At 38.9% G+C, this 13,319-nt stretch overlaps 1 protein-coding gene across 1 annotated transcript in view; it reads right to left on the bottom strand.

The window, feature by feature from the left end:
- The window catches only part of OVCH1 (ovochymase 1), a 93,206-nt gene that overhangs the window by 34,817 nt on the left and 45,070 nt on the right, over positions 1 to 13,319 (bottom strand). The window contains exons 15-17 of the mRNA XM_061419070.1: positions 7,312 to 7,536; positions 1,919 to 2,044; positions 203 to 338 (exon numbers count right to left, since the gene is read on the bottom strand). Of these exons, the coding sequence (XP_061275054.1) occupies positions 203 to 338; positions 1,919 to 2,044; positions 7,312 to 7,536 (487 nt within the window). The remainder of the gene's footprint in view (positions 1 to 202; positions 339 to 1,918; positions 2,045 to 7,311; positions 7,537 to 13,319) is intronic.

Below are 13,319 nucleotides of genomic sequence, written 5' to 3'. Positions count from 1 at the left end.
TTTGTTGGGAAAGTACAGTTTATCAGCAGGGGTAATCTCACATTCAGGTTCTGTATACTTAAGACTTCAAATCAGGTATTGTCTCAAAGTCCATTCTTTCAGGAAAGCAGGTGGGAAATAATTCCTTAAACAGATAACAAATGTTGCTGCTTGTCAAGTGATCATTCAAAAACTTTCATCGTAATACAAATTCCTTCCTCACCTCATAATGGTTCTGTGAAAATTTCTCGGGAATTGTATGATCCCTGCTGGTTTGGTCAGAATAACATCTTCACAAGTGGCCACATGCTCTTGGTTTGAACTCTGAAGAGACTGGGTGCTTTTACTGCCCTTTGGACCTAGAAATAAAGAAGAAAAAAAATGAGATAAAACTAATTTTTAAGAGGCTTGTTATATGCTTTTTCAGGTCAGAGCTGTCAGTTTTCCTCCCTGTTTTAGAAAAAGTTAACAGGAGGTGGTTAGTTTCACTAAAAATTTTTCTATCTGAAATATTCAAAGGTTACAGAAAACCAGCACCTCTCTCAAATTATATTTGGCACAGCCTAGGGTCTATGGAAGATAAAGAGGAATGACTGTAGATGATGTAGTTTCCCTACTCAAGTCCATTTAAAAGCAGTATTCTTTTTAAAAAAATTTAATTCAACTATAGTTGATTTACAGTGCTGTGTTAGTGGCTGGTATACAGCAAAGTGATTCAGTTATACATATATATTTATACATTTTTTCCCCATTATGGTTTATCACAGGATACTGAATATAGTTCCCTGTGCAATACAGTAGGGTCTTGCTATTTATCTGTTTTGTATATAATAGTTTGTATCTGCTAATCCCAAACTCCTAACTTTCCCCTCCCCCACTCCATCTCCCCTTTGGTAACCATAAGTTTGTTTTTTCATGTCTGTCAGTCTGTCTCTGTTTTATAAGTTCATTTGTATCACATTTTAGATTCCACGTACAAATGATATATGATATTTGTTAAAGCAATATTTATACTATAGTTCTTTAGGAAAACAAATTTCATATGATATACATGCTTTTCTTTTTATTTCTCACTTAAATTTTTCCATGTATATCCCTGCAAAGCTTTTCAGTGCCAAGGAGAGAAACTAGTTTTTGGTTACCTATGCTCATCAAGAGTCAAAAATCTCATTAATTACATGTCTGAAAATCTAATAACTCTGAATTGTGTACAGTTTACATTTATATCAGCCTCTACTATTTTTTTAGCTTGTCCTCAAAACTCATTCTAACCTTTTATTTTTATAATATCACTATAAAGGGAACTCCTGTAGAGATAAAAATTGTCTGGAGCTAATCAGCCAGCTAAGATTTAGAACCCAAATCTTTTAATCCACAAGGATAATGGTGGTAGGAAAAGCTAACTGTGGTATAAAATGACAATCAAGATAAAAATATTACTTTGCAGTTAATATATTGTATCGCCATGTCCATGAGTCACAATTCTGAATGATGTACAAGTCAGTCAAGTTATTCACTAAGTAGTTTTTCTCTTGGATCAGACCAAAATCAGATCATTGAAAATGATTTTCCCTTCAAATATAAACTCATTCCCCACAGAAACATAACTTTGCTTACAAAACAGTGCATAAGTTTTGAAATATCCCTAAAAAGAAAAACACTGAGATTTTTTTTTAATTTATTTAATTGGAGGCTAATTACTTCATAATATTGTGGGGGTTTCTGCCATACATTGACATGAATCAGCCATGGGTGTACATGTGTTCCCCTGTCCTGAAACCTCCTCCCACCTCCCTCCCCATCCCATCCCTCTGCGTTTTCTCAGAGCGCTGGCTTTGTGTGCCCTGCTTCATGCATCAAACTTGCACTGGTTATCTATTTCACATATGATAATATACATGTTTAAATGCTGGTTTTAACTTTATAAGTTAGAACATACCTTGGACTCTAAAGACAATATAATTTATGCCAAAAGCACCTTGCACACTGGAATGAAATGTCACCCTCACCAGTGGTCCAGAGCTCATGAAAACCATTGGATAAAGCCTTCTTCCACATAATTTACCTAGGTTAAAAAAAATCAAATTTGTTAAAAAAGAAGAACATTTAAAAAATTTCTCTAGTTTAGGCATGGCAACTAAACTCCACTCTGCAAATTGAGAAACAGCGTTCTAGAATTCAAATGACTCGCCCAAAGTCACGGACTAGGGGGTGGGGAGTCAGGAGCAGAACCTAGGTCCCAAAATTTAATACCTGTTACAGTCTGCTATGTCCCATTGTTCCCATGAAAGACCGTAGGTAGCACATTATTTTATCTTTATTATGAGGCTGATATGCCATTTCTCTCCTAGGAAAGTAACCTATTTATTAAAAATACATCACTGTGAAAACCCATGATGGAAACTTTTTTATGTGAAAATTTATTCTTTCCCTACAGCCAATCTTCTTTTGATTGCTTTATTTTGAGAACCTAAGTCAAAGAGAATGTAAAATTATAACCATAATTCTAAAATGATTCAGAGGGCTGATTAAGAAGGTATAGAAAGAACCCATGAGTTTCTTAGAATCAAACTCACCTACTATTAAGAATAATTCCATGTCTTTCTGTAATAATTATTTAAATGTCATCTGCTCAGAAAGCTGGTTGTTCTGCACCCAATTCTATGGCATCTGCAATCCCATATGCTTTTTCTCTCTCTTCCCACCTCATTTCCCCTTAATCCTTCTGTCTAATGTATTATATATTTTATCATGTGTCCTCTCCCCCCTAGAATATATGGTGGTAAGGGCAGGGACTTTTTGTCCATTTTGTTCACTTTTGAATGCTCACAACCAAGAAAAGTCAATCCTTGACCCATAGTAGGTGTTCCACATATATTTGTTGGGAGTAAGGAAGGGAAAAGATTATTTACAAGAAGAAAAAATCATTAGTTGGCATGATATATTAGAGTAAATGATGCTGAAATACTATTTGAAGAATAAGCCAATATTTATTTGTAGCAAATAGAGATGAATGCAGCTCTTGAATGGTTGCTGGCTCCCACAGGGAAAAACATAGCATTTGCAGTGCACAAGGATACTATCCAACTTGAGTAAGAGGTAATATCTCTATCATAGCCTCACAGTTCTGCTAGCTATCATCTAAAGGACAGAACAATTTTACAGGTTTCAAGCTGACAATTTCAAATCAAAGAAATGCTAGGTTGAAAAATTATAGGGTTTCCACAGTTAATCTAAAACAAAGTCAAGCATGGTTTTCAGTAGGTAACAATGAAAAAGGCAAGTGTTAGTCACTCAGTCATGTCCTACTCTTTGCAACCCCATGGACTACAGCCCACCAAGCTCCTCTGTCCATGGAATTTTCCAGGCAAGAATAGTGGAGTGGGTTGCCATTCCCTTCTCCAGGGGATCTTCCCCATCCAGGGATCGAACCCAAGGCTCCTGCACTATAGGCAGATTCTTTACTGTTTGAGCCACCAGGGAAGCCTGGTTTTTCCAGAAATCATTTATTTCTATTTGGGAGCCTGGTATATGATAAAGTGAAGTGAAGTGAAAGTCACTCAGTCATGTCCAACTCTTTGTGACCCCATGAACTGCATAGTCCATGGAACTCTCCAGGCCAGAATACTGGAGTGGGTAGCCTTTCCCTTCTCCAGGGGATCTTCCTAACTCAGGGATCGAATCCAGGTCTCCCTCATTGCAGGCAGATTCTTTACCAGCTGAGCCACAAGGGAAGCCCAAGAATACCAGAGTGGGTAGCCTATCCCTTCTCCAATGGATCTTCCCAACCCAGGAATCGAACTGGGGTCTCCTGCATCGCAGGCAGATTCTTTACCAACTGAGCTATGAGAGAAGCCCCAGTATATGATAAAGATAGCTATAAATTAAAGAGGAAATCATTTTTTCCAAAAACGGAATCAGTCATAAGATCATTTTACCATATGAGAGGGGTTCCCTGGTCTCTCAGCAGTAAAGAATTTGCCTGCAATGCAGGGGACCTGGGTTTGATCCCTGGGTCAGGAAGATCCCCCGTAGAAAGGAATGGGTACTCACTCCAATGTTCTTGCCTAGAGAAGTGCATGGACAGAAGAGCCTGGTGGGCTACAGTCCATGGGGTCTCAAAGAGTCAGACACGACTGAGCGACTAACATTAACACTACACTAACACCATATGAGAAAATCTATTTCAGCAGGATTAAGCTTTTTTTAATTAAAAATTTCTGACCTTAGTTGGGAAATTAATTTTTAAAAATAAAAGCAATGAGATAAATCAAAGATGAAAATACATAGAAATATATTTAAATTAATAAATTTAAAAATATTTATATCAACATACAAATACACAAAATTTAAAGGCAAATGATAACCTTATAAGTAAGTACTTGTAATTTATGACAAAGGAAAAATTGTTTTATATAATTATATACACACAGACACACACACATATATATATAGCCCTTATAAACCAATTATAAGATCAATACTCAAATTTAAAAATAACGGTAGTAACAAGGAATTTGAAAATGCAGATAACTAATAAATGGAAAAAAATTATCCCCATTAATAATTAAACAAAGTAAAAGTGATTAAATTGATAATATCAGATTAAAGGCATGGTGAAAGAGGCTCAAATTTAGTAGTATGCATTCATGCAAAACAAATGTTCCGAGTCTCTATTACTTCAATTTGGGAAAATATAGGAGGGGAAGAAAATAGCCAGATCCCTGCTCTCATGGCACTTTCATTTTGGTCAGGTAAATGAAGATGATTTCAAATAGAGACCACTGCTACACATGAAATAATAGCAGAATATGATAGAAAAAGACCATGAGAGGGAAAGTTGATGGTCCTTCAGACTTAGAATGTCTATTTGAGGAGGTGACCTTTCAGTCAGTCAGTCATTTACTAAATGCCTTCTGTGTATCCAGGGCTATTCTAAACATGGGATTCCTGACACGAAGAGACAAGTTTCAGTCCTTGAGCAGCTCATGTTAATAGGGATGACATAGGTATGAAAACATGAAACAACATCATAGGTAGAAGACAATAATGCCAAGAGAAGGGCCACTAAGAATTACAGAGGTGGGAGGTGATGTGATTCACATCAATCAGGTAGGCCTCATTAAGAAAGTGTGTTCTCTGAGGAGAAAAGGGAACTCTTGTACACTGTGGGTAGGAATGTAAGTTGTTACAGCCACTGTGGAAAATAGTATCAGGTTTCTCAAAAAGCTAAAAATGGAACTACCATATGACCCAACAATTCCACTCCTGGGGTATATATCCAAAAAAATAAAAAAAACACCAGTTCAAAAAGATACACGCACCCCAGTGTACATAGCACTTTACTTACACTCTCCAAAATATAGAAGCACCTAAGCATCCGTTAATAGATGAATGGATAAAGAAGATGTGATACACACACACATACACACACACATAAAGGAATACTACTCAGTCATTTAAAAAGAACAAAATTTTGCCATTTGCAGCAACATGGATAGACTTGAAGGGTATTATGCTGACAGAGAAAGACAAATACTTGTATGATATCACTTATATGTGGATTTAAAAACTCCACAACTAGTCAATATAGCAAAAAGAAGCAGACTCATGGATATGAGAACGAACTAGTGGTTACCAGTGTGGAAGGGGGAGGGGCAATAGAGGGATGAGGGAGAGGGGTACCAACTGTTCAGGTGTAAGACAGGCTCAAGGATGTGTTGTTTTGTAATAACTGTAAATTGAAAGTAATCTTTAAAATTGTATTTAAAATGTCAAATAAAAAAATGAAAGCACATCCTAGTCAAGACTTGACTGGATGGAGAAGAGCTGTTTGAAGAGCTGGGAGAGGTAGATGGACAAGGGCCCTGAGAGCGGAGTGTAATGAGTTAAGGGACCGGGAGGCAAATGTCATACTGTGCATTCTGGATCTCATTGCAGCTACAAAGAGACCTCAAGCCATTTCAATCAGGGTGGATGGGGAGGTGATCTGATCATAGGGGGAAAATGTGCAGTGGACAGGCCAGTTAATGGTTTCCTCTGCAGTTTAAATGAGACAGTATTTCTAAAGAAAGAATCTTTAAATAAATGGTTGTGCCTTCTAAGTCAATAATTCAATCTCTCAATTTTTCCAAAGAAAACAATCTCAACCTCAAAGCAATTCCCTGGCTTCCGTATACTCCTGAATCAAGCATGCACATTTGTGTGTCAACTACCTACACTCACAGTAACATACATAAACTTTTCTTTCCAGGTGTCCCCATCAACCAAATTATTTACAGCACCTTCCCACCTCCTGCTTTGTGCATGCTGTCACTTCAGTCATATTTGACTCTTTGGGACCCCAAGAACTATAGCCCACCTGGCTGCTCTGTCCATGGGATTCTCCAGGCAAGAATACTGGAGTGGATTGCCATGTCCTCCTCCTGGGGATGTTCTTGACCCAGGGGTCGAACCTACATCTCTTATGTCTCCTGCATTGGCAGGCGGGTTCTTTACCACTAGTGCCATTCCTCTTTACTGAGAGCCAAAAACCCTGTATTATACCTATACAAACAAGAGGTGGGAAGTTTGTTTTGCTAAACAAAATAGGTTTGCCCATACATGAAATGAAATGACAGTTGGTATGTTATTAGCAAACTTTTCAATTCCACCATTTTAAAAGCCTAATGTGTTTTGTTGTATTTTAAAATTCAGCACTCTAGGTCCTACATGATTTTTAATTATCTTAATCCCTCCTTGGTCATATACACACTTCTGGCATTCCGGTATGGTTCTGTTACATTTGAGGATGGGCTCTCTTGCCTTTTTTTTCCCCCTAAATACACATACATACAAACACACCCACTCAACCTTTAGTATACCTGTTTTGTAAATTCAAACTTGAAAATATTAAATATGTCTAAAAATAAACGCATAAAAATATGCCTGCTGCTGCTGCTAAGTCACTTCAGTTGTGTCTGACTCTGTGCGATCCCATAGACAGCAGCCCACCAGGCTCCCCTGTCCCTGGGATTCTCCAGGCAAGAACACTGGAGTGGGTTGCCATTTCCTTCTCCAATGAATGAAAGTAAAAAGTGAAAGTGAAGTCGCTCAGTCGTATCCAACTCTTCATGACCCCATGGACTGCAGCCTACCAGGCTCCTCCATCCATGGGATTTTACAGGCAAGAGTACTGGAGTGGGGTGCCATTGCCTTCTCCAAAAAATATGCCTACATTACATGAATATATTACATTACATTTCAGAGGTATTATTGCCAAGTTTAACTCTCCCTTTGATATTATGCTGCTTACACAGGAAAAGCACACATATAAATGCCCCTAAGCCTTACCTGACATCCTTCTCTCACTGTGGTTTTCTTCATAAATAATCAGAGCTGAATCTTGACACATATGAGACCAAGGGAGTAACAGATACTCAACTGTAAATTTTGCCATACTGCTTGGTGAAACTCGGAGGACCCAAGAACATTCCAGTTTTCCTCTATAATCCAGTGGATATCTTGGAGATGAAAAAAAGCCTCTGGGCTCTTCTAACTCCACTTCAGAGTAACAGCCTATGATTTAGAACATACAGACACCAGGGACCAACTCAAATAAGACAAAGAAAAGTGGGATTCTACCATAAATTTGAATAATTTAGGCTTGCAAAAAGAAAAATAAAAATTACCATCAGTTATAATTTCTTGGATAAAATGATCATCCCATTTAATGTGTCCTAGTTTTGTGAAATGAGACTGTAAAAGTAGAATTTAAATAATAATTATTAAAAATGACTTTTAACTGAATTTTAAAAATTTCTTAGAAAATGAAGGTGGACTGCATTGTATTCTCTAATGGCAGCCTGTTTTCATTTCTTTCCTTCTTTGAGATACAACTGAAGATCTGTTCCTAAAAGCTTCTTTGGTTTCAATAAGCACTTACCTTGCTGGGACAAATGATTGTATTCATGAAGTTTGCAATTGAGGTCAGGAAAGGAGAATTTGCTGAATACACTTTGAATGTCATCTTCAATTTGTACTTAAGTCTAAGGGCACTGCTGTACCTGCACGAGTACCTGCAGAGCTTCAGATGCTAGGAGCGCTCTGTCCCACTGACCCTGACATTGGCTTCTCCTCCTTCAGGTGACATCCTTGGCTCTTCCTTCTTTCCCTATGTCTATTCCCTTGATAACAATTTTTTGAGCAATTACAATTGAAATACTCTGTATTCAAATGAACACATTTTTAAAATATTTTTTAATTGGTTGATGATTGGTTTACAATATTGGTTTGATTTCACATTTTGATGGATGAATATGATAGCTTATGGTGAACGGTGTTGGATTTGTGATCTCTGAAGATTTAACTTCAGGACTAGGGACCAGGCTTGATCACTCAAGAGTTTTGTAGAGCAGAGTTTTATTAAAGTATAAAAAGGGATAGAGAAAGTTTATGACATAGACTTGTAAACAAGAAAATCCATTTGTTTTTGGCATATGAGTAAAAGGAACCACAGTCTCATTTATTATTTATAAATCTTGAACTAGTCTCCATTTATCATTTAACTTTTCCACATCCAAAATAGGAATGTTGCACAGACTATTACAGGGAATTAATAGTCCTTGCTCCTTTAAATTCTCAATGATGGGTATTAACCCTTCCTTAACCTCGGGCTTTAGGGGATACTGCTTTTGATGTGGAAATAGGTGAGGGTCTTTGAGCTTGATAAGGACAGGAACAGCATTTTGTCCTCAACCCAAAGAATTTTTCATCAGCCCACACTTGAGGATTTAGTTTGTTCCACTAAAAAGAGCTGGTTCCATATTCATGAAAATAGAGACCCGGACCTTGTTCCATATATCCCTCCCCAGAAGGGGCGAGGGAGACTCTGGCATGATAAGAAACTCGTGAGGAAACAGCACAGAGAAAGTTGCCACTTAAAGGATGACTGACATAATAATGTTTGGCTCATCCAGACAGTTTCATTACAGTAGTGGATCAGGAGGAAAGCAAACCAGGGGCTTCAGTGAGCACAGAGAAAGTTGCCCCAGTGTCCAAAAGAAGTCAACTGATTGGCTGTCCCCAGTTATTAATACCCAGGGTTCCTCGCGTGTAATTAGGACGGGAGCTTGTGTGGGGATCCCCGGGCACCTTCTATTGTCTGTGTCAGAAGCTTTCTCTGTCTCTTTTAATACTTTAATAAAACTCTGCTCTACAAAAGCTCTTGAGTGATCAAGCCTGGTCCCTGGTCCCAGAGTTAAATCTTCAGAGATCACGGATCTGACATCATTCACCGTTAGCTATCATCCTGGGGGCTTGTCCAGGATCTGAATCTGGGACCTCTTGCACCAGAGGTGAGAACTGTAACCTGTAGACCAACTAATCTGCCGCCCCTTCAGTCCAGATTGTCTTAAGAGTCCAACCCTTAGGGACTACACCTCAGAGGGTAGTCTGTTCTCCAGTGTGGTCCTTTGCAGACCGGACCTGGAGCAATACATACATCATTATACATGTTCTGCCATAGAGAAATAACATTCTAATTGAGGAGACCCATATGTTAATACACTTTACTGAACAATACAGATGAAGAGTGGCAGAGGTGAAAGGAAGTGTTCCAAGAATTCAGGATTCTATTCAATTGCTTGGTTTTCTGTTACTTCTGTGAATTTTTCTTTTTTTCATTTACATGGCTATTATGGTCTAACTTAGGTATTTCTTAGGTCTATTTGGATGTTATAGTAACCTAACTGATTTTGCAGTCTCGAATCTTCCCCCATCATGTCCTTCAATCAGAGAATGATGAAACAGAAGAATTAGGCTCTTTTCTCGCTTGCTCAAAGCCAACTACAGTGGCTTGCAGGGTCTTTCTGAGTCTAGTCCCAACGTGTCTTTGCAATCTTTTTTTCCTCTCTACATGAATCCTCCACTGTAAATCTGCCTGGAAAAGGAACTGAATCATATAAAGTCATGAATTCCCGAGCAGTCCCTATTTTTTTATAAATAGGGTAACAATTTCAAAAAACCATTGCTAAGATTCATTTATTCTCTTGTGTGAAAAGCAAGTGGTGGGAGTGGGTGGCTGTTAAAGATGGCAGAGTCCTAATACTTTTTCTCACAGAATATTCAAAGAAGTAGAACAAAACAATACCCTTTTATACGTAAAGCTTTCAAAGTTCTCTGGTATGCATAATTATTTCTGAACACATGCAAATGTGCAATATCTTCTCTACATTTTAACAATGTTCATTTTCTAATGGCCTGTTTTGTTTTGTTTGGACACGCTGCATAGCATGTCCATCTTAGCTCCTCAACCAAGGATTGAACCCGCACCTTCTGCATTGGAAACACAGAGTCTTAATCACTGGACCACCAGGGAAGTCCCCACTTTCTAACAGTCTGAAAGAGACAGAACAAAGAATACATTTGATGGTCACTATCACCACTCCCACACTTACTGACTCTTTTCATAGGTCATACCATCCCTATTCTAAGGGCTTAACATATATTACTTCTTTCAGCACTCATTAAAATTGTTAACTCAAATCATCAAAATCATTAGGTTTTATGATCTTAAAGTCTGCTCTCCATCTCAATCCCAATTCCAGATTTAATTTTAATCTAAATATGACTCTTTGACTCTAGTTTTGACTCCTGACTCTTGTGTTGTCAGAACATACTACCTGTAAGGTAACTGGTCCCTGAGTTACTCCACTTCATTCCTAGAAGATTTTAGCAGTCATTTTCTCCAACATTATTCTTATCTTATATCTTGCTGATTTCAACAGGCACATAGATGATGACTCTAGCACTGAAGCTTCTCAATTCTCAACTTCCCTCCAATAATCCTGTCCTTCACCTGACCTCATTCACTCATCCTAGTGATCAGCCCCTACACACCTGGTCATTAGCAGTAATTACAAGCCTCACATAAACTCAGTTTCAAGAACCACCATCTCCAACCACAACCTTCTATTTTTCCGCTTACACCAACACATCTTTTGAGACTTGTAATTCATCTATCCCACCACCTTTTCTTATTTTTTAACTTATCATTCATCCTTATTTTACTCTTTCCCCCAGCTTAAATTCCAACCACGTATCATTTTAATCCCTTCCTCACACACACACTCTCAATTCCCTTATACTCTTGTATACTTGGAAAAACCCACTGTGATTGAATCTTCTCTGCACCTGTGCTGCATCTATGTGGGACACCTCAGTGTCTCCAGGGGGAAACAACCAGACCAACTGATTGCTGCTGCTGCTGCTAACACTTCAGTCGTGTCCAACTCAATGCAACCCCATAGACGGATTGGTTTTCCTCTAAATTTATGATCATTAATCTCAGAGGCTTTTATGCTGCCAAAAAGTTCTACTACATTTCCCTAGTCCATAGGGCTTCCCCGATAGCTATTCAAAAGCCATTTAATACTTTCTCTTTTTTCTCTAAAAACTCTCAAACTCTCTTCTACAATCCTCTGTTTCACCTGCTGATGAAATAAGCAATTAGAGGAGAATTGCCAGCAGCTCTCATTCCCACATGTACCCATACCAGAGCACCCGTGCCTAAATATTCTGCTTTCCATTTGGCAACAATGGATGAACTGCACTTTGCTCCTGCCCAAGACCAGTCCTTCCACCTGGACACTAGATCTCATCCACTTTCTTCTACTGAAAGTTATCCCTCTAGCAAGTCTTGTTCTTCTCTCTGGACTCCTCTTCAGTTTTTCTCCAACTCTTCCTAGTTGTCTCCTGGACTTGAGCGTATGTTGGAGTAGATGAAGCAGAAATGGGTGAAAAGGGAAAGACTCTGACCATTTGGAAACCAAGAATGATGGTTATCATGGAACTTTTATCTTCTTGTAAATCTTTCACAGACTTCTAAATCTCCAGGTGCTTTTCAGTTCAGTTCAGTTGCTCAGTCGTGTCTGACTCTTTGCGACCCCACGGACTGCAGCACACCAGGCCTCCCTGTCCATCACCAATTCCTGGAGTTTACTCAAACTCATGTCCATTGAGTAGGTGCTGCCATCCAACCATCTCATCCTCTGTCGTCCCCTTCTCCTCCTGCCTTCAATCTTTCCCAGCATCAGAGTCTTTTCAAAAGACCAGGTGCTTTTAACTTTTAACTAAAAATAAAGTCCTATTAGCAAACAGACACTGACAGTGTGGAAGGACTAAAAGAGACAGTAACACCAATGCTGGTCTTAGTTATCTCATATCCAGAATCTTTGTTTAGCAAGATATCTGAAAGTCTAAGGACCTTTGTTCATGCAGGAATAAACAGTTCAGAGATCAGAATAATTCTGTGAACTTTTCCAAAATTCAAGCACTGTTTATAACCATAAGACTTTTTTTTTAAACCTGTAATAGCTGTGTCTATGAACTAGAATCAAGATTGCCGGGAGAAATATCAATAACCTCAGATATGCAGATGACACCACCCTTAGGGCAGAACATGAAGAGGAACTAAAAAGCCTCTTGATGAAAGTGAAAGTGGAGAGTGAAAAAGTTGGCTTAAAGCTCAACATTCAGAAAACGAAGATTGTGGCATCCGGTTCCATCACTTCACGGGAAATAGATGGGGAAACAGTGGAAACAGTGTCAGACTTTATTTTTTGGGGCTCCAAAATCACTGCAGATGGTGACTGCAGCCATGAAATTAAAGACGCTTACTCCTTGGAAGAAAAGTTATGACCAACCTAGATAGCATATTCAAAAGCAGAGACATTACTTTGCCAACAAAGGTCCATCTAGTCAAGGCTATGGTTTTTCCTGTGGTCATATATGGATGTGAGAGTTGGACCCTGAAGAAGGCTGAGCGCCGAAGAATGGATGCTTTTGAACTGTGGTGTTGGAGAAGACTCTTGAGAGTCCCTTGGACTGCAAGGAGATCCAACCAGTCCATTCTGAAGGAGATCAGCCCTGGGATTTCTTTGGAAGGAATGATGCTAAAGCTGAAACTCCAGTACTTTGGCCACCTCATGCGAAGAGTTGACTCATTGGAAAAGACCCTGATGCTGGGAGGGATTGGGGGCAGGAGGAGAAGGGGACGACAGAGGATGAGATGGCTGGATGGCATCACTGACTCAATGGACGTGAGTCTGGGTGAACTCTGGGAGTTGGTGATGGACAGGGAGGCCTGGCGTGCTGCAATTCATGGGGTCGCAAAGAGTTGGACACGACTGAGCGACTGAACTGACTGATGAACTAGAAAAGATCCCTAGACAGTAACAATAAATAACTCTCCTGTCTTTCAGCTTAAACTACCAACCAGAATGAAAACAGTTTATGGTATTCCAAAGAAAATTAGTGAATCCAGATAAGCAATGCTTTTTGCTAAATTCTTATTAGTTCTA

This window comes from Bos javanicus, chromosome 5, assembly GCF_032452875.1.
Source record: "Bos javanicus breed banteng chromosome 5, ARS-OSU_banteng_1.0, whole genome shotgun sequence".
NCBI classification, from domain to species: domain Eukaryota; kingdom Metazoa; phylum Chordata; class Mammalia; order Artiodactyla; family Bovidae; genus Bos; species Bos javanicus.
The sequence above is the reverse complement of the archived record's forward strand: the minus strand, read 5'-3'. Positions and strand labels throughout refer to the sequence as shown.